The sequence below is a fragment of the Ursus arctos genome, unplaced genomic scaffold (assembly GCF_023065955.2).
Source record: "Ursus arctos isolate Adak ecotype North America unplaced genomic scaffold, UrsArc2.0 scaffold_32, whole genome shotgun sequence".
NCBI classification, from domain to species: domain Eukaryota; kingdom Metazoa; phylum Chordata; class Mammalia; order Carnivora; family Ursidae; genus Ursus; species Ursus arctos.
The window spans coordinates 15,439,138-15,457,983 of NW_026623008.1; the positions used below are offsets into that span (position 1 = coordinate 15,439,138).

Here is an 18,846-nt window from a genome sequence, read left to right on the forward strand (position 1 = left end):
TCTAACCGTCATTAAGAAAAAGTTACATGGAAAGGGGAGTTAAAAATAAATAAAGTGAATCATTTTCCTCAATCTCCACTGTTTGAAAGGAAAGGTCAAGCTGCACCGAAGTCCCACAATTAGGAAGAATAAAAATATCTACGATGAAATAAAATTTTACTATAGACATACAAAACACAACCAAATAATAAATCCCTAGACACTGAACAAGCTATTATATATTTTTTTAATGGCTCTGATTTTAAATAGGTCTAAAAGCTTTTCCCAGATTTTAAAAAAACCCAAAAAACAAAAAACAGAATTTAAATCCAACTTATCTGACAAAAAACAGCCCACTGGTTTTAGACGGCTTTCAGTGACCTAAGTGATATCCAACACTGGGTGCATCATTAACCTGAACTGTAGAGAAGGTCAAAGTCAAAGGGACCGGGTTGATCTAGCTTAGAGGAAAAAAGGGGATTTGTTCCTCCCCATTAAGGACAAGCGCAGATGCATCATTTCCTGTTACAGGGATTTAAGCAGCAATTGCAGATGCTCTCCATCTACTGAGATACCAAAACACGTTACAAAGAAAATGTCAGCATGCTGAAGTTCTGAAAGGCATGACATTCTTCTGGGACCATCTCCTCTTCTAAAGGAAGGTCACACTTGAGATTTTTTTGAGGGAGAAAATATTTAAAACATTCTAGAGTATTATAATATCCAAACAAGGAGAGGGAAGACAGGAGAAAATTATAATGTACAGATAAAAGAAATTACAGCATAAAAGGCAATGTTTCCCATCATTCTCTATCATATTTGTAAATATGGAATCTGTTGTCATCCACAACTGAGAAGAGTAATTCCACATCCACTCTTTAAAAATTGCTGTGGTTATAACCACAATGAACAAAACCAGACATTCAAAAAAACCGGCTTCCCAAAAATCTAAATCACTTGAAAATACAAAGAGTTTTCTAAATAACTCAGGCTGAAAAGCAAACCTTGAAATAACAGAAGCTAAGGACAGTATGAAGATACATATCAAGCTTCACAAAGTAACTTTACAAAGTTTACCAGAAGAACAAAAAATGAGTCAGTGACAACGGACTTGGAAAAAAGAGATTTCCAACTGATCAGTAAACCATACTTCCAAGACCTAATCACTGAAACGATATCGTACTGCCAGCCGAGCGCTGCAAGAGAACAGTGCCCTAAGTCTGGTGGGTATGTCCACGGCCCAGTACCCACTGAGTTGAATGTAGCAACTCGAATGAGCACATAAACTAGTCTGTGCATCTCTGCCTTGCAAGATGGATGGTCGGAGGCGATGGGGCCACGACAAACACGGTTAGAAGTTGCCCACAAAGATATGTTCGCCAACTCCAAACAAGAGATCATCTCAAAAACCATCCCAAGAAACATTAGGCCTACATCTACAAAGGTCTGAGTAAGCACAGGATTTACAATGTCCCGTCAAAGTTCAGTCTGCATTCCTGTAACATGTACAGGTTTGGCTATTTCTGAAGCCAAGGGGCCCTCCGGGGCTGGCCGACTACAGCGCACATTTGACTGAGTGGCAAATCATGGTCAGCAGGGTGGTGCACAAAGGGCCCGATTCTGTCCTTTTCCACAGGTATGCGTAGCGAGCATGTGAGGGGCTCCAACAGGCCATGGAAAACAAATGGAATATCTCTCTGTACCAGGTGGAAATCGACAAGTAACGTTTGCCTCAGGGAGACCAAGACTCAAGTCAAGGGGGCTTTTCAGATGCTGAAAATGAAGTAACAGTATCAGTGTATAGAGACAGCCCAACAAGCCCAGACAGCTCCGCTCTGTAACAGACACAGATAGGGCAGACGGCCACGATAACACTTTCAGTCCTTCAGGGAGAAGGTGAACCATAATTTGACTACTGTATTTTAGCAGTGAAGAAAGAAAATGCATGTCTCATCTGTTAAAACTAAACTCTAATTAAAGTACAAATTCCATGAATTTAAGGTATCCACAGAATACCCTGGAATACAGTGGTCTGACTTTTTGTGAAGCTGAAACTTACCCACACCATATATCAACCATATTCCCAACTTATTTCCTGTTCTTAAGTTACTTTTCTCCAATAACACTATGAATATGCAGAATATATTCAAGTAACTAAATAAGTGGGATAGAAAATCATAACAAAATACACAGAAAACAGACAGTTTAAGAAGAAAAAAATTAAATGTATCATAATGAAATATGAAAGATGAATGCTGACCTGGTCATTTGATTAACACTTTAAGAGACACAGAAATCTCTTCTATAAACTCCATTGGTAAGACCATAGCATATTTTGTTTGTAATGATGGAAACTGAGTTAATTTTTTCATACTTAATCCAAGATTAAACAACAAACCAAGATATGGATCTCATTTTAGTCTTCTTTTCAGGCAAGAGATTTAAAAAATTGTATTGTATTTTAACCTTTCTTACTCAGTAGCAACAAATGTATTATTAATTCTGGAATAATGCAGTTCACGGCTTCTTGAGAGAAATCAGGGTTGCAACTGCGTGCCACGAAAATGAAGCAAAGAGGGCAAACAAAGAAGGGAGCTGAGAACCAATATCCCATGGAAGGGATGGGAAATGTCTGCAGACGTGGACTGGCTGCTTTCAGAACGGCGGAAGGTAGGACAATAAAAAGCAGCTTCGACACATACTTGATTAAAATCTGGATCTTTTTCTCCATCTGGTTTAGCTTCTTCCTTATCCTCCTCCGTTTCGGAACTACTCACATTCAGCTCTGGAGCTGAATCCTTCATCACCTGAATGCAAACAAAGAGACAAGATGGTCAGACCCTTGCAGGGCAGGCTATGGCTGGTGCTGTGGCTTTATCAACGGTGGGATAATAGACCTGGCAGAGGATGGAGACTCAAGGGCTGTTTCCTGTGCTCTTTTAACATGTTAGCTTTTATCCTAGGATTTACTCGTGTGTAATGTGGTCACCATAAACGTAATCAGTATCTGCAGAACGAGTTATTATCATTGAGCTTTTACAATGATGTTATTTTGCGGAAGTTCAAAGATGCTCTAAATTTTCCCTAGCATGAGGACTGTCAAACCATTCAGACAGCGGGAGCCACAATACCTCCTTAAGAAAAGGAAGGATGGAGGAAATGCTCTTTTACATTATGAAATACCGTTAAAAACTCAAAATAAATACTGAAACTTTAGATAAGTTGGATACTATTTTAGATACCAGTGTATACATGGACGAATAGGCACAAAGACTTAAAACTTGAGGAGGAAACACAGAATTGATACTGTTTAACTGCACTTTCTCAGCAAATGAGGAAATAAAGGCCTTAGTTCAACCTGTGAAGCCCAAGACCTTAAGAGCAAAATCTGTAAATTATCCTCCTAAAACAATGTGTTTGGTAACAAGCGTCAAATAAAATGTAGTTTATTCTCTAATTCCCAAAATCCTGGAATCAAATTAATGACATGCCCAGAGATCTAGGTCAGGATCCACCTAAGGGCCATCCGTTCCTAACAGAAATACTGCCAATCCAATCCACAGCAAGTGTTAACACCCCTGCTCCCAAAACACAACCAACTCTCCTTCACCTGCTCTTAGAGATCAGGGCAAGAGGCTCTGAACTGGCCTCCAGACACAACGGCCAGGGTCACGTCTTTAAAGCATGAATCTATTCACACCATGATCTTGCCTGCATCTCTCCAGTGGCTTACATCTATACACGGAATAAAAGCCCAAATCCTTGGTATGACGTATAAAACATGACAGGACTTGTCCCTTGCTCCGTATCACTACCCTTTGTTGGAAGAGACCTCACTTTGGGCTAGCGCTGTGGTAGCCAGTGGGTACGTGTGGCTGTTTAAAATGAAATGAATTAAAAATTCACTTCCGTAGTCACCATAGCCAGTCACATGCGGCTAATGGCTACCACAGCAAACAGTGGAAACACAGAACATTTCTATCGCTACAGAAAGCTCTACTGGACAGGACTGCTCTACACATGATTGACTCTACCGCTTTAAGCCCACAAGGCTCATCCCTCTGCCTGAAGTACCTTTCACAGGCTGGACGTCTGCAGTGGACACTCAGGTGAACAACTCCTCCAAGACCCGTTTCTTGTCCAGTTCCCATCTAACACTGCCACCCTACCTCTGCCGGTCTCCCACGTTACCCTGCTAGGCTTCCTTCAAAAACACTCATTCCTGTGTCATCATCTTATGAATTCATGGGGTTTTTTCCTGTTTTTTTTTTTTTTTTGATTGGATGTTCTAGATCTTTCTTTAAATAGAAATGTAATTAGTATACAACACTGCATCAGTTTCAGGTGTACAATGATTTGACATTTGTACACATTGTGAAATGATCACCAAAATAATGCTAATTACCCTTTGCCACCCTATAAAGTTGCAAACTTATTGATAACTTTTTTTTTTTAAAGATTTTATTTATTTATTTGACAGAGATGGAGACAGCCAGCGAGAGAGGGGACACAAGCAGGGGGAGTGGGAGAGGAAGAAGCAGGCTCATAGCAGAGGAGCCTGATGTGGGGCTCGATCCCATAACGCCGGGATCACGCCCTGAGCCGAAGGCAGACGCTTAACCGCTGTGCCACCCAGGCGCCCCTTATTGATGAGAACTTCTAAGCAACTTTCAAATTTGCAATAATATTATTGACCAGAGCCACCATTATACACATACATACTCTATAAACCCACAATTTATTTTATAACTGGCAGTCTGTATCTCTTGATCCCTTTCATCCATTTCACTCATCCTCCCACACCCACCCTGGCAACCACAAATCTATTCTCTGTATCGATGAGTTTTATTTGTTTTTTTAGATTCTATCTACAGGTGAAATCATACGGTATTTACTTTCTCAGACTTATTTAATGTGCACATTACCCTCAAGGTCCATCCATGTGGTCCCAAAAGCAAGATTTCATTATTTTTTACGGCTGAATAGTATTCCATTGGGCACACAAGTAGAACTTCATTTTCCCTTCATCTATCAACGAACATTTAGGTTATTTCCATCCTGGCTATTGCAAATAATGGTGCACTGAGCACAGGGGCGCATATATCTTTTAGATTTAACATTTTTGTTTTCTTTGGATAAATACCCAGAAGCAGAATTGCTGGATCATATAGTAATTCAAGGAAGCTCCATCCTGTTTCCATAGTGGCTGCACCATTTTCCATTCCCACCGAAAGTGCACAAAGTTCCCTTTATCTCCACAGGCTCACAAATGCTTCTCTCTTACCCCTTTCACAGCCATTCTGACTGATGTGAGGTGACTGTTCATTGTGGTTTAGATTTGCATTTCCCTGTTGATTAGTGATGCTGAGCTTCTTTTCACGAGGATGCTGGCCATCTGTATTTCTTCTTTGGAAAAATGTCTATTCAGACTCTGCCAATTTTGTATCCAATTTTGTGCTGTATGAGTTCTTTATGTATTTTGGATTATGACCCTTTATGGTATATACGATTTGCAAATATCTTCTCCCATGTAGGCTGTTCATGGTTTCCTCTACTGTGCAGAAGATTTCAGACTGATGTAGTCCCATTTACTGATTTTTGCTTTTGTTGCCTTTGGAATCAATCGAAAAAATTACTACGAGGGACATCAAGGAGCTTGTTGCCCATTTTCTTTTAGAAGTTTTATGGTTTCTGTTCTTACATTCAAGTCTTTAATCCATTTTGAGTTGATTTTTATATGAGATGTGAGACAGTGGTCCAGTTTCGTACTTTTGCGTATGGTTGTCCACTTTTCCCAGCACCATTTGCTGGAGAGACTATTCCTTCCCCAGTGTATATTCTAGCCTCCTTTGTGGCAAAATACCTGACCCTATATGCTTGGGTTTATTCCACTAATTAACATGTCTGATTTTATGCCCATACCATACCGTTTTGGTTAGTGTAGCTTTGTAATAGAGTTTGAAATCACCAAGAGTGCTGCCTCTAGCTTTTTTCTTCTTTCTCAAGACTACTCTGGCTATTAAAGATCTGTTTTGTTTCCATACAAAAATTAGAGTTGTTTGTTTTTATTCTATTTCTGTTTTAAAAAATGCCATTGTGATTCTGATAGGGACTGCACTGATTCTGTAGATTGCTTTAGGTAATATCAACATTTTTACAGTATTAATTCTTCCAATTCATTAGCAAGGAATATCTTTCCATTTGTATCTTCTTCAATTTTATTAGTCCCGTAGTTTTCAACGTTTAGATCTTTTACCACCTTGGTTAAATTCATTCCTGAGTTGTTTTTTTTTTTAAGATTTTACTTATGAGAGCTAGCGAATGACCAGGGGAGGCGCAGAGGGAGAAGCAGCTGGAAGCATGGCTCTATCCCCAAATCCCAAGATCCTGACCTGAGCTAAAGAGAGACACTCAACGTCCCAGGCACCCCGTATTTTATTCTTTTTGATGGAATTCTAAAGGAGATTATTTCCTTAATTTCTCTGATAGGTCGTTGCTAGATGTATAAAAATGGAACTAATTTTTTTTTAAAGTAAGCAATATGCCCAAAGTTGGGTTTGAACTCACAACTCTGAGATCTAGAGTCACATGCTCTAGGACTGAGCTAGGCAGGCGCTCTGCAAATTTTTTATGTATTATTTTGTGCCCTCCAACTTCACTAAGTAAGTAAATGGATATTGAATTTTGTTAAATCCTTTTCTGCCTCTATGAAGAGGATCATGATTTTATCCGCTTTATTAACGTGTGTCACGCTGATTTGCAGATCCGCCATCCTTGCATCCCTGGAAGAATTCCCACTTGATCACAGGGTATGCTTCCCCCTCCCTTTTTAAGATTTTATTTACTTGACAGAGAGAGAGAGCGCACACACACAAGCAGGTGAAGCAGCAGGCACAGGGAGAGGGAGAATCAGGCTCCCATTGAGCAGGGAGCCCGATGTGGAACTCAATCCCAGGACCCTGGGGTCATGACCTGTACTGAAGGCAGACACTTAACTGACTGAGCCACCCAGCCGCCCCGTATGTTCCTTTTAATGTACTGTTAAATTCGGTTTGCTAATATTTTGTTGAGAATTTTTGCATCTGTGTTCAAAGGGGTACTTGCCTGTGATTTGTTTTTTTATGCAGTATCCTTGTTGGCCCTGTAAAATAAGTTTGGGAGCATCCCTTCATCCTCAATTTTTTGGAAGAGTTTGAGAAGGACTGGTATTAAATCTTCATCAAATGTTTGGTAGAGTTCACCAGTAAAGCTATTTGGTCCTGGATTTTTGTTGGGCGTGTTTTGATTAATGACTAATCTCCTTACGAGTAATCGGTCCATTCAGTTTTTCTGTTTCTTCACGATTCAGTCTTAGAAAATTGTGTATTTCCAAAAATACAACCATTTCGTCTAGGTTTTTACCCAGTTTTCTTCTTGTAATTGATTTCCAGATTCATACCAATGTGGCTGGAAAAGATGCTTGATATGATTTCAATCTTCTTCAATTTACTGAGACCTGTGGTCCAGTGTATGACTTACCCTGGAGAATGGCCCACGTCCATTTGAGAATGGGTACTCTCCTGTTTTCAGATGGAATGTTCTGTATGTATCTATTATTAAGTTCGGGGTCCAATGTGTCATTTAAGACTTTCTTTACTGATCAGTTTCTTTACTGATTTTTTTGTCTGGATGATCTATTCATTGATGAAAGTGGGGTACGAAAGGCCCCCAGCAGCACTGCACTGCTGTCAACTTCTCCCTTTGACTCTGTTCACATCTGCTTTAAATATTTAGGTACTCCTTATGTTGGGTGCATATTTACAAATGCTCCTTGTCTTTTATTACAGTCTTTGTTTCAAAATCTCTTTTCTCTGATATACATAGCTTTCTATTGGTTTCCATTTGCATGTTAACAGCTTTTTCCATCCCTTTACTTTCAGTCTCTGTGTGTCCTTATATCTGACATAAGTCTCTTATAGGTTACATATAGATGGGAAGATGGATCTTGTGTTTCTTTTTTTTTTAATCCAGTGAGCTACTCTGTCGGCTGATTGGAGAATTTATTCCATTTACATTTAAAGTAATTATTAATAGGTATATACTTATTGCCAATTTGACTGTTTTCTAGTTCCTTTCTGTTCCTTCTCTTGCTTTCCTCCCTTGTGGTTTGATGACTTTTTTTAGATCTTTCTCATTATTTTTTGTGTATATATGATACATTTTTGCTTTTGGTTAACGTTAAGACTCACATTAACAACTTACATATAATATACCAGTGTATTTTAAATTGATAGCAAGTTAAACTTCATCACATAATTGTCTTTTTAATCCTCCAATGTTTTGTTTTTAACGTCATTTTCTGTATCTTTTTATTTCTTTATCCCTTAACTAATTATTGCAGTTATACTCATTACTACGCCTTTTAACCTTCAGACTAGCCTTATAAGTGATTAATCCACTTTACTACGTATTTATGTTTACCAGTGAGATTTTTACTGTCACATGTTTTCTTATTACTAACTGGTACCCTTTTTGTTCACTGGAGGGCTGGTTTAGTGGTGATGAACTCCTTCAGCTTCTGCTTGTCAGGAAAACTGTTCATCGCTCCTTTAATTCTGAATGATATCCTTGCCAGGTAGAGTGTTCTTGCTTAGAAGTATTTTTCTTTCAGTTCTCCAGATAAGTCATTATCAATCCCTTCTGACATGAGAAGTTTTTGTTGGAAGTCTTACAGAGGTTCCCCTTGTATGAAAAAGTTGTTTTTCCCTTGCTACATTTAAGATTCTCTACTTTTCACATTTTAGTTATAATGTGTCATGGTGTGGGACGTTTTGGGTTCATTTTGTTTGGAACTCTCTAGGCTTCCTAGATCCAGGTGTCCATTTTCTTCCCCAAATTAGGGAAATTTGCAGCCATTACTTCTTCAAAGAAGTTTTCTGCCCATCCCTCCCTTGCCCCCTCCGGGACCTCTGTGAGATGAATGTTGTTGGATGCTGTGGCACAGGTCCTTTAAGCCAGCTTCATTTCTTACAATTCTTTTTCCCTTGGGTGCCTGGGTAGGGTAGGTCCATAGGTGAAACATCCGACTCTAAATCTCAGCTCATGTCTTGATCTCAGGGTCGTGAGTTCAAGTCCCACGTTGGGCTCCACGCTGGGCATGCAGCCTACTTAAAAAAAAAAAAAAAAATTCTTTTTTTCTTTTTACTGCTCTGGCTGAGTTCTCCCGCTGTCTTCCAGATCACTTACCTTCCTTCTGCTCGATCTGGTCTCCTGTTGAAACCCTGTACTGTATTTTTCTGACCAGTTCTTGCATTCTTTAGCTCTGTGACTTCTGTTTGGTCCTTTTTATATTTTCTATCTCTTCGCTGGATGGGATTTTCTCTGTGTTCATCCATATTCTCCCAAATTCCGAGAGCATTTCTTTTTTTTTTTTTTTTTTTTTTTTTAAAGATTTTATTTATTTATTTGACAGAGATAGAGACAGCCAGCGAGAGAGGGAACACAAGCGGGGGGGGGAAGCGGGAGAAGAAGAAGCAGGCTTATAGCTGAAGAGCCTGATGTGGGGCTCGATCCCATAACGCCAGGATCACGCCCTGAGCCGAAGGCAGGCGCTTAACCGCTGTGCCACCCAGGCGCCCCTCCGAGAGCATTTCTATGACCAATACTTTGAACACTTTATTAGGTAAATTACTTATAGTCTGTTTTGTTAAGGTTTTGATTGGGGGTTTTATCTTTTTTCTTTCATTTGGAACATATTCCTGTGTTTCCTCTTTTTGCTTGACCATTTGTTCTTATGTGTTAGGTGAAACTCTCACTCCCAGTCTCAAGAATGGGTGGCCCTGTATAAGCACTGAACCTTACTGTTTAACTCTCGACTTCTAGGTTGTCTGTGAAACGGTCTGACTGTTGGGCGTGTTGGGCCAGAAATGCAAATCCCTTCTGGCCACAAGAATCCAGTGCCCAGTGGGCATCCCACTGACAAACTGGATGCTTGCTGGCTTTGGGGTACCCCAGGGAGGTGGGGCTGTGGCAGTCTACAGCAAGTGCGTAGCGCACTAGCAGGTAAGAGAGTACAAAACTGGTACCCACCACTGTGGGCACTAGCAAGGTGGAGAATTTAAAAATGGTGCCCCACAGTGGCTCCAGCCCCTGAAGAGAGTCCCAACAAGCTTTAACTCCTCTGGCAGATGCTTTAAGATTAGCAAATGAATTTCCTTCACATATAATTTAGGCCTTTGGCAAACTGCAGCTTTTGCATGGGGTGCCAGACTAAGTCATCCTGCACACGAGATCTTTAAAGAGCATAATCTCCATTCTCTACAGCTGCATGGTTCTCCTGGATGGAAGCTCCCTTCGTTTCAAAGCCATTTGGGGCCTTCGATCTGGTGTAGGTCCCAGGGTTGGGTGGCCTGATGTGGGGCACAAACTGTTCTCTCCTCAGGAAGCAGTTCCGTATTTGTGAGACCCCTCCCCATGGTGGGCTGCTGTGTTGGGGGGTAGTGTTTTTGGTGAGATCGTATCTCTGCTTCTCCTACCCATCTTGATGAGACCCTTTTATCCTTTGCAGAGCAGCTGTTTAGCTAGTTCTCAAGTTCTTTTCAGAGGTAATTATTCCGTATATGCTGCAGATTTGCTGGATCCTGGGAGGAGGAGATGTTCACAACCTTCCTACGCTGGCACACTGAACCATCTCCCTTTCTGGGTTTGTTCTTCATCTTCCTCACTAGGTACAAATATTCTTGAGGGCAGATACCTGGTCTGTTTTCTTTACCACTGTATTCCCTCTACACCAAGACCATTCCTGGCACACAGCTGACGTTCAATAATTACTTCCGTATCAAATTAATAACTGACTAAATCCACGTATAATCACACAAGTATTCACTCTGAATTCTTATCCAACGTGAATTCTTACGCCAAGTAGCTCCAAGGAAATAAAAATGTGATCTAAGGCAGGCATCCGTGAAAATCCATCAGTGAGTCAAAAAGCAAAACTGATCATTACTAGTCATGGCCACGAGAGGGACCGGTACCTTTTTGTTATCCACAACTTTATGGACATAGATGGTGGCTTGAGTGTATTCACGTAGGTCCCTCTGCTGCTGACACAATAAGCCCTCTCTGCATTCTGGACAGAGTTCTGAAAAACAAAGTAAAACAGAAGTGGCGGGGGAATTAATGTAAAAGAACCAAAAACCTATAAACACACAGCAAAGTTACCAGTGAGTATTCATTAAGTAACTATTGCTCTTATTTTCTATTAATTGTTCTATTCTGTTGTATAATAATAATGCCGGCGAGGAAATTCATTTACTATCAACTAGTAAACATACAAATAATGAGAGGGGTATAGAGTAATTCCCACCTGGTGTGTACCAGTTAGGACCTGAACACATATTCGTTAATTTTAAATAGGGAATACAACAGTAACACATTCTCCTTCTCTCTTAAGATGTCAAGTCTTAACTATATGAACAAACATGACAACTTACTTGGTTCAGAAATATACTGTGTTTCTGAAGGGTCTCCATCTCCCACCTCACTTCTCGTGATTTTAATGACATGATCCACGACAAAGAGCTTTTGTATCATTTGCCACTCACTGGGCCATATGAGAGCTATACTGTGCAAAAAAACACAACATGCCTTAAGACACATGGAAATTAACAGAACTAACAGAATCCATTGGTCTCCTAAACCCAAATCACCAAATCACGAAGACCAATATTCAAGAAGGTAAAGATACATCATCGTCAACCACGAACAGTTTTCTTCATACAAAAGGAGGGTGGCTAGGGCAGTGAAACGTCAAGACTCACGTTACACGAATCAACACGTCTAAATCTCACAGACTAAAATTGAATGAAGTTAGCTGCAGAAGGATAAATATCGTATGATGTCCATTTGTAAAAAAAAAAAAAAAATTTTTTTTTTAATATGCAAAGTATTACTTTGTAAGTAGTACTTTTTGAGCATGGTAACCCTCAACTTCCGGCCTGTGCTTATTGTGAGTGAACAAAGGCACAGAGAAGAGGAAGAAGAGAAGAGAGGTTAACACTGAGGGGCCTTAGGTTTTATTTGAATTGTTTAACTTTAAAGCTGCCCCGTACACACATTTGTATTATCACAGATACTCTCCTGACGTCTAACATTTACAACACTCCCCCACCCCCACAAAGAGGAAGGAAGGAAAAAAAGAGCTAGGGGAGAAGCTAGAAGGAAAAATATATTAACTGTAAGCTTCCCTAAATGATGTGAAAGTGTTAACATGAATAGTAAACTCCCTACCTCTACGCTTAGTCACAAAGGAACTGTTATTTATGAGTTCCAATGTTCACGGTTTATAAGCAACGTCAGAGCCATTCTATGTTCTCTTACATAGTTATCAATTCTTTGAAAAGATAAAATGGCAACATCACAGGTGCATTTCAGACATGAGCCCTTTTAGAAGCACGTAAGATTGAGTGGGACAAAAATTTTGACTTTAAGACCCGAGACCTGCAGATGACCAGCTCAGTGGCTCTGCTCTGGTGCAGAATGCCTTCCTCCTCCTCATCTGTTTGCTGAAGCCTGCCTGGTGGCTGCAGGAAAAACAAGGAAGGAGAGCCCCTGGGATTATGGGATGCTGGAAGAGGTCCGCTAGAGAGGTGGTACCGGAACCGGCAGCTTGGAAGAAGAGCAGGGCTCTGGGAAGGACAAGGTAGAGACAAAGAGCGAGGCAACCTTGGGCAGCTTCTCCCCTTCTATAGACAAACAGTCTTGCCTTTTTTTTTTTTTTTTTTTTTTTTTTTTTTTAAGGGAAGTGCTCTCTCTAGTAGAGCTTATGAAAGGACAAAACCCACAATTCAGAAAAGGCCTAGAACCTTCAAATACACTGTTTGTGTCAGATAAAAACTACCTAAACATTCATTATTAATCACTAGAAAAATCACATGAAGAGAAGAAACTCACAGTTTAGAATCTTCTTTGGTCATGGAAGCAAATGTAAACATGAGTCCCCCATGGGGGCACAGAAGAGCACTGTTTCCAACCGACGACACGGGACTACATCTTGTAGGTTTTCTACTCAAGTGAGACAAGGAGGATCAATATATTTCACTAAGGCAATCACTCAAGATGTTTCAGATAATTATTTTTACATTTGAAATATATTTAATCCATTTAATGTAAACAAAAGAAAATTTTAGTACATGCTAAAAAAGTAACCATCAAAGGTACTGTGATCAGAATCTATTAATTCTTAAAAATACTAGAATCAACAACAAGAGAAAAAGAAAATAGAACGTTTAGGGCTCTACCTAACAAATTTCCGCCATTCTTCTACGAAGAACTGTGACACGATGTATAGGACATCCGTTTCCTAGAACAGAGAATAACATGCAAATGCCCATTAACTCACTGTACCCATAACATAAATAATATACTGTCACTCTCCGTTTTCAAGTTTTATAAACATAATGCAAATATAGCCCTCCGCCAAGAAACCGTAAGCTAGAGTAAATCCTCCAATTAGACAACTAAACCACGAAAATCAGAGACACTCTGGGCTGGTCTGAAACAGTTCACTGGGATTTTGGCAAGAGCCCTAAAAAGGTAAGATGAAGTCTATCCTCCTGTGTGGGGATCACTATACCTCTGGCCAGTTACTGAGACATGGTCTGTTCTTGTCCTGGAACAAATTTGGAAGAGAAGTCTTTTGCTCATTTGCAATCATCTTATGTAAGGCTTCATTTTCTTCCCCTTCTCTTTCTAAAATCTGTAAGACAATGAAGCAAGAAGCAATCAACCACCCCCCGCTGACAGCACCACTTGCCTCCTCCCTACTCCCCCCACGGAAGTACAATGTCAATTCTCCAGAGCAGGCAATCCAGGGAGGCGGCATGACTTCCCCAGATGGCAGCACAGCCTCAGTACCTTGCACTGGGAACAGCATTCTCTGTAACTTGGAAACTCAGGAGCCTTTGGAAAGTACTGCTGCAGTTTGCTCCAAGCCTCTTTAGAAACAAGTCGTCTTTCATTTTCAGATATGCATAACTCCCCTGAGTTAAAAAAAAAAAAAAATTATATTTGGGGGATTAAAAAAAGCTAAAAGGTCAGCAGAGAGCCTCTAAAACTCTATTTCATATTCCTTCGACCTAAGAAATATCTGTAGATATTCTTCCGACTTTCCTGCAATTCCCTCTTTCCTTAGTTTCAAAGCTCTTAAATATCATCTTTAAGGTTATTTCATTCTAAAGGAACTAGCCGTTCCTGCACGTCCTTATTCGAGGTCTGTGGTTGAAAAACTAGACAATAAAAAAAACAACTGTATGAGACTAGAGCCGGGCACTTCCCATCTTTCTTCCTGCCAGTGAAGGAAGCAATGAAAAGGGCTTCTGGGGATCGTGGTACCCTCCACCCGGAGAGGCTGTTCAACAGCAATGCACCCCCACTCACACTCAAATGCCACACTTGCCTATAGGTTTCTCCCCCCCCCACCCAAATAATATTTTTAAGGCTGGGTCCAACCTTACCAGAACCGCTCTCTTACGTTATCAATTCAAAGTTTAATAAAGGAAGCTCTGTTCAATCACAAAACCATCTCCTGTCAAAATCCAATTGGCTTGCTTACTATTGCTGTCACCCCAATCCCCAGGGATCTCTGAAAATTGCAGAGGACCAGGCGCCCAGGTGGCTCCATCAGTTAAGCCCTGAACTTTTGGTTTTGGACTGGGTCATCATCTCATGGGTCGTGGGATCGAGTCTTGCGTCAGGCTCCTCGTTCAGCGGGGAGTCTGCGGGAGAGTCTCTCTTCCTCCGCTCACACTGCCCACCCCCACACACTTGCTTTTTGTGAAATAAATCAATTTTAAAGAAAAAAAAAATCTCAGAGGAGAATACTAGTCAGCACCACCCCCCTTCCTCTTCTCTGATCCCAGGAATGCCCAGGCGGCAGCAGCTCCCCATCTCAGGCGCCCCACATCAGTTTACTGCTTGCCTGCCCAAATCCAGCTTTCAGGGGTCCTGTCTGCCCTTCTCTACCCCTCGCTCCCTTTCTGTTTCTACTTCCGTGTTGTTTCGGCTGCCCCCGGTCGATAAATTAGTGACCTGCACTTCCGTTATTAGGTGCAGTCATTACCCAAAAAACCATCGTTAAGTTTTCAAAGCCATACATTTGTTTCTACCCCTGCGACTAAGAAAAATAAAGCCAGTGACTTTTAAAGCACTGTATCATCATTTTTGCTTTACGGGTTCTACAAAATAAACTGAGCATCGGTGACCCTGACGTACACAGTCACCACCACAGGCTGTTTGTAAGGAAGCTGGGATATGACCTCCGGTCTGTCTCATCCAAACCCCAAAATGTCTCACACCTCAAAATGCATCATCTTACGTTCCACCTCTTATTTAGTAGCTTTGAACGCTCCAAGAAAAGGTTGCTTTAGAAAACTTATTATCAGAGAAAATAGGTCCCACTGTAAAAATTAACTTTCTTTCTGAGTAGACTGTTGACTTAAATTTCCTCGGGTCATGAAGACCTAACTCCCATACGTCTGTCCTCTGACAACCGGGGAACTTTTTTTTAAGGTTAATTGGATTATCAGATTCTAATTTAGTGTATCCTGATTGTGAAATATAATGCAGCCACAAAAAAGATGACAGGAGATTTCCACAATCTGATTTTAAAGAACTCTAAGGCAATTATGATTTTAAAGTGGTTTCTTTCTTCCCCCTGCCAAGGACTGAGACTACGCACCTGCTGTCTCCATGTGCATGTGGTTCAGAAAAGGTAGGTGAACAAAGGAACAGTAACACAGACACACGCTGGAATGGGACTTCCTGTCACTGGGGACGTGCTGCCCTTGTTCTGATGGGATGGAAGGGCATTTCTACTTAATGACCTATAATGCTGGATGTGTATAAAGAACCACCTAGATTTATTTCTGAAGTCAGAAGAGTATTTCAATAAATCATTTCATTGCAGTTTCGTTGAATAAACAAAGTCCTCCCCTGTACTTGTCAGGTCTCTAAATTTAGTGTCGCCATGACGACGCATCTAAATCTTGTTTATGACCTCACAACCACTAACTTTTACCTGTGGTATATGAATTTTTAGACTTGTATCCTGTAATAAGTATCACCTTCCTAAATTTGAAAAGAAAAGACCAACCAATGAAATTCATCCTGGGATAACATCTCCCAACACAAGATCAAATCAGTCATGAGAGATCAAATTCAGCAACCACACTAGATAACCTAAGCCCAGAGGATTCTTCCTGTCAACACAGAATCTAGTAAACAATGAATTTAGATTGTGCATAAATACCCTCACCCACAAAGTCTAGTTCAAACTATAGTAACTTGGGGTACAGAGCATCTGAAGAACTTATAAAAACAAAACAAAAAAACTGCCCAATTGCCAAGCAAATTGTGTAGTAACAAAGGTTTAGGGGCTCCTGGGTGGCTCAGCTGGTTAAGTGTCCATCTCTTGATTTTGGCTCATCATAATTTCAGGGTCCTGGGATCCAGCCCAATGTTGGGGGCAGGGGGATGGTTCCCAGCTCACGGGGGGTGGGGAGGTGTCTGCTTCTCCCTGCCCCTTCCCCAGCTCATTAGCATGCAGGCACTGTCTCTCTCAAATAAATAAATTTTATTTTTAAAAAAGGGTTATAGAAGGGGCGCCTGGGTGGCTCAGTCATTAAGCGTCTGCTTTCAGCTCAGGTCATGATCCCAGGGTCCTGGGATCGAGCCCCACATCGGGCTCCCTGTTCAGTGGAAAGCCTGCTTCTCCCTCTCCCACTCCCCCTGCTTGTGTTCCCTCTCTCACTGTGTCTCTGTCAAACAAATAAAATCTTAAAAAAAAAAAAAAAGGTTATAGGAAGGTTATCCACTTAAATGAATACAAAATGAACTGAGTAAGAGAGCCTGATGCATAAACAGTATCCGCAGTAAATACTGAACCCTACAGCTTCAGTAAATCTCCTAATGGAATGTAATCCAGTGATTAACTCACATAAATCTCTGATGTATTAAATATACGCAGGGCTTTATAGATATATGGGGGACTTAAAAAACCTGCAAATTCAAAATAAGGACATCCTGATAAAAATGAAATTTTCAAACTGGACTTTCAGTGCCTCCTAAATAACATTAACCCAGAGTAAAGGGATTTAATTTAAAAAAAAAAAAAAAGGATCTGAGAGAGAGAGAATGTGTGTGCATGCAGCAGGGGAGGGGCAGAGCTCTCTCTCTCTCTGGGGAGAATCCCAAGGAGAATCCCCACTGTGTGTGGAGCCCAACACGGGGCTCGATCTCACAACCCTGAGATCATGACCTGAGCCAAAATCAAGAGTTGGATACTTGCTTAACTGACTGAGCCACCAAGGCGCCCCCAGAGTAAAGGGATTTTTTAAAAAATTTATAAAATCATAATGATGGATAAAGAGAACACAGAGGGAGCAATGCCAACAAAAATTTTTGAAGCTTAAAAGGAAATGGATGAGACACAAGAAAAATGAATTTTAAATTGGCAAAATTCAGGAAGTAAGCAGATTTACTACATTGCACAACTGCCCCCCAGTGACCCAGGAATTGGGAGCACACAGAAGTACAGATGGCATTAAAAAATGGGAGAACAGAGCAAAAGCCTGTACTTAGGAGACAGTGAAATTCTCAGTTCATGCCTCTATGCCCTATAGATAACAGCCACTCTATCCACAGAACAGCCCAGGCTTCTCTGACAACATGCAGCCCCTGGCCTATGCACGAGGGAACAAAGTGCACGGATGAATGTGGTCATGAGCCGAGACGGAGTTAAGTAAAGGTTTCCACACAGAAGGCAGAGACTCCCAAACCCTCTGGTCTCTCATGACCCCAGAGCACTGACAGCCCAGTCTGCACTTTCCAAGCAGGAAACTGGAAGATGAAGAGCAACCCCCCAGAACAACAGCCCAGCCAGGGCCCAACAGCAAAGCTCGCTGGCACCAGCCGCAGCCACGCGCACGGCATCCAGAGAGCATCTCACACGACCGATGAGGGAGGGCCCCCGCGCCAAGGCAGGTTGAGGTGAGATGTCACAATGCTGGAGACAAAAATCTTAGGAGCTGCCAGAAATGGAAGACAAAATGTAACCTACAAAAGAATGGCTTTGGACAATCGTTACGCTAAAAAAGCAATTCCTTCCTGTTTTTGACGAAAAATAATTTCCAACAGACACTTACATACCTAGGCTTTGCAAAACTACCCAACAAGTGTGGTGACTTTGAGTAGATAATTCTCACCTCCTTGAGCCTCAATGTACTCACTCATCAGTACGGTGGACTGACAGTAATACAACTCAGGGCTGTTGTAGAGATTAAACGAGTTAATATCTATACACATACAGAACTACTGGATACAAGGTAAACATTCAGTTCATGTCCACTACCCTCTTACTACGATTAGTGCTATTACCACCACCACCACCACAGTTCGAGAGTGAGTTTTATTTTATTTTATTTTTTTAAAGATTTTATTTATTTATTTGACAGAGAGAGACAGCCAGCAAGAGAGGGAACACGGGCGGGGGGGAGGTGGCGGGAGAGGAAGAAGCAGGCTCCCAGCGGAGAAGCCTGATGTGGGGCTCGATCCCAGGACTCTGGGATCACGCCCTGAGCCGAAGGCAGACGCTTAACGACTGAGCCACCCAGGCGCCCCAAGAGTGAGTTTTAAGATAAACCTAATGAGTGAAGTGGGTTTCTAAGTAAGATCCAATATCCTGCACCTGAAAACCCAGGTCCCATGTGCGTAGTACACTGAAAAGTGAGGTCCACAAAAACAATCATGAGAACCACCCTTTTAAACCACTAGATAAAGTAGGGGCGCCTGGCTGGCCCAGTGGGTAGAGCGTGCAACTCCTGATCACACAGT

The 18,846-nt window shown here is 41.3% G+C and overlaps 1 protein-coding gene across 8 annotated transcripts in view; it reads right to left on the bottom strand.

Moving 5' to 3' along the window:
- The window catches only part of USP48 (ubiquitin specific peptidase 48), a 90,241-nt gene that overhangs the window by 12,013 nt on the left and 59,382 nt on the right, over positions 1–18,846 (bottom strand). For all 8 annotated transcript variants that reach the window (XM_026517121.4, XM_026517122.4, XM_048221706.2 and 5 more), the window contains 7 exons: positions 13,873–13,997; positions 13,592–13,714; positions 13,257–13,318; positions 12,910–13,020; positions 11,451–11,581; positions 10,992–11,098; positions 2,682–2,786 (listed from right to left, as the gene is read on the bottom strand). In XM_026517121.4, coding sequence (XP_026372906.1) covers positions 2,682–2,786; positions 10,992–11,098; positions 11,451–11,581; positions 12,910–13,020; positions 13,257–13,318; positions 13,592–13,714; positions 13,873–13,997 — 764 coding nt within the window. The remainder of the gene's footprint in view (positions 1–2,681; positions 2,787–10,991; positions 11,099–11,450; positions 11,582–12,909; positions 13,021–13,256; positions 13,319–13,591; positions 13,715–13,872; positions 13,998–18,846) is intronic.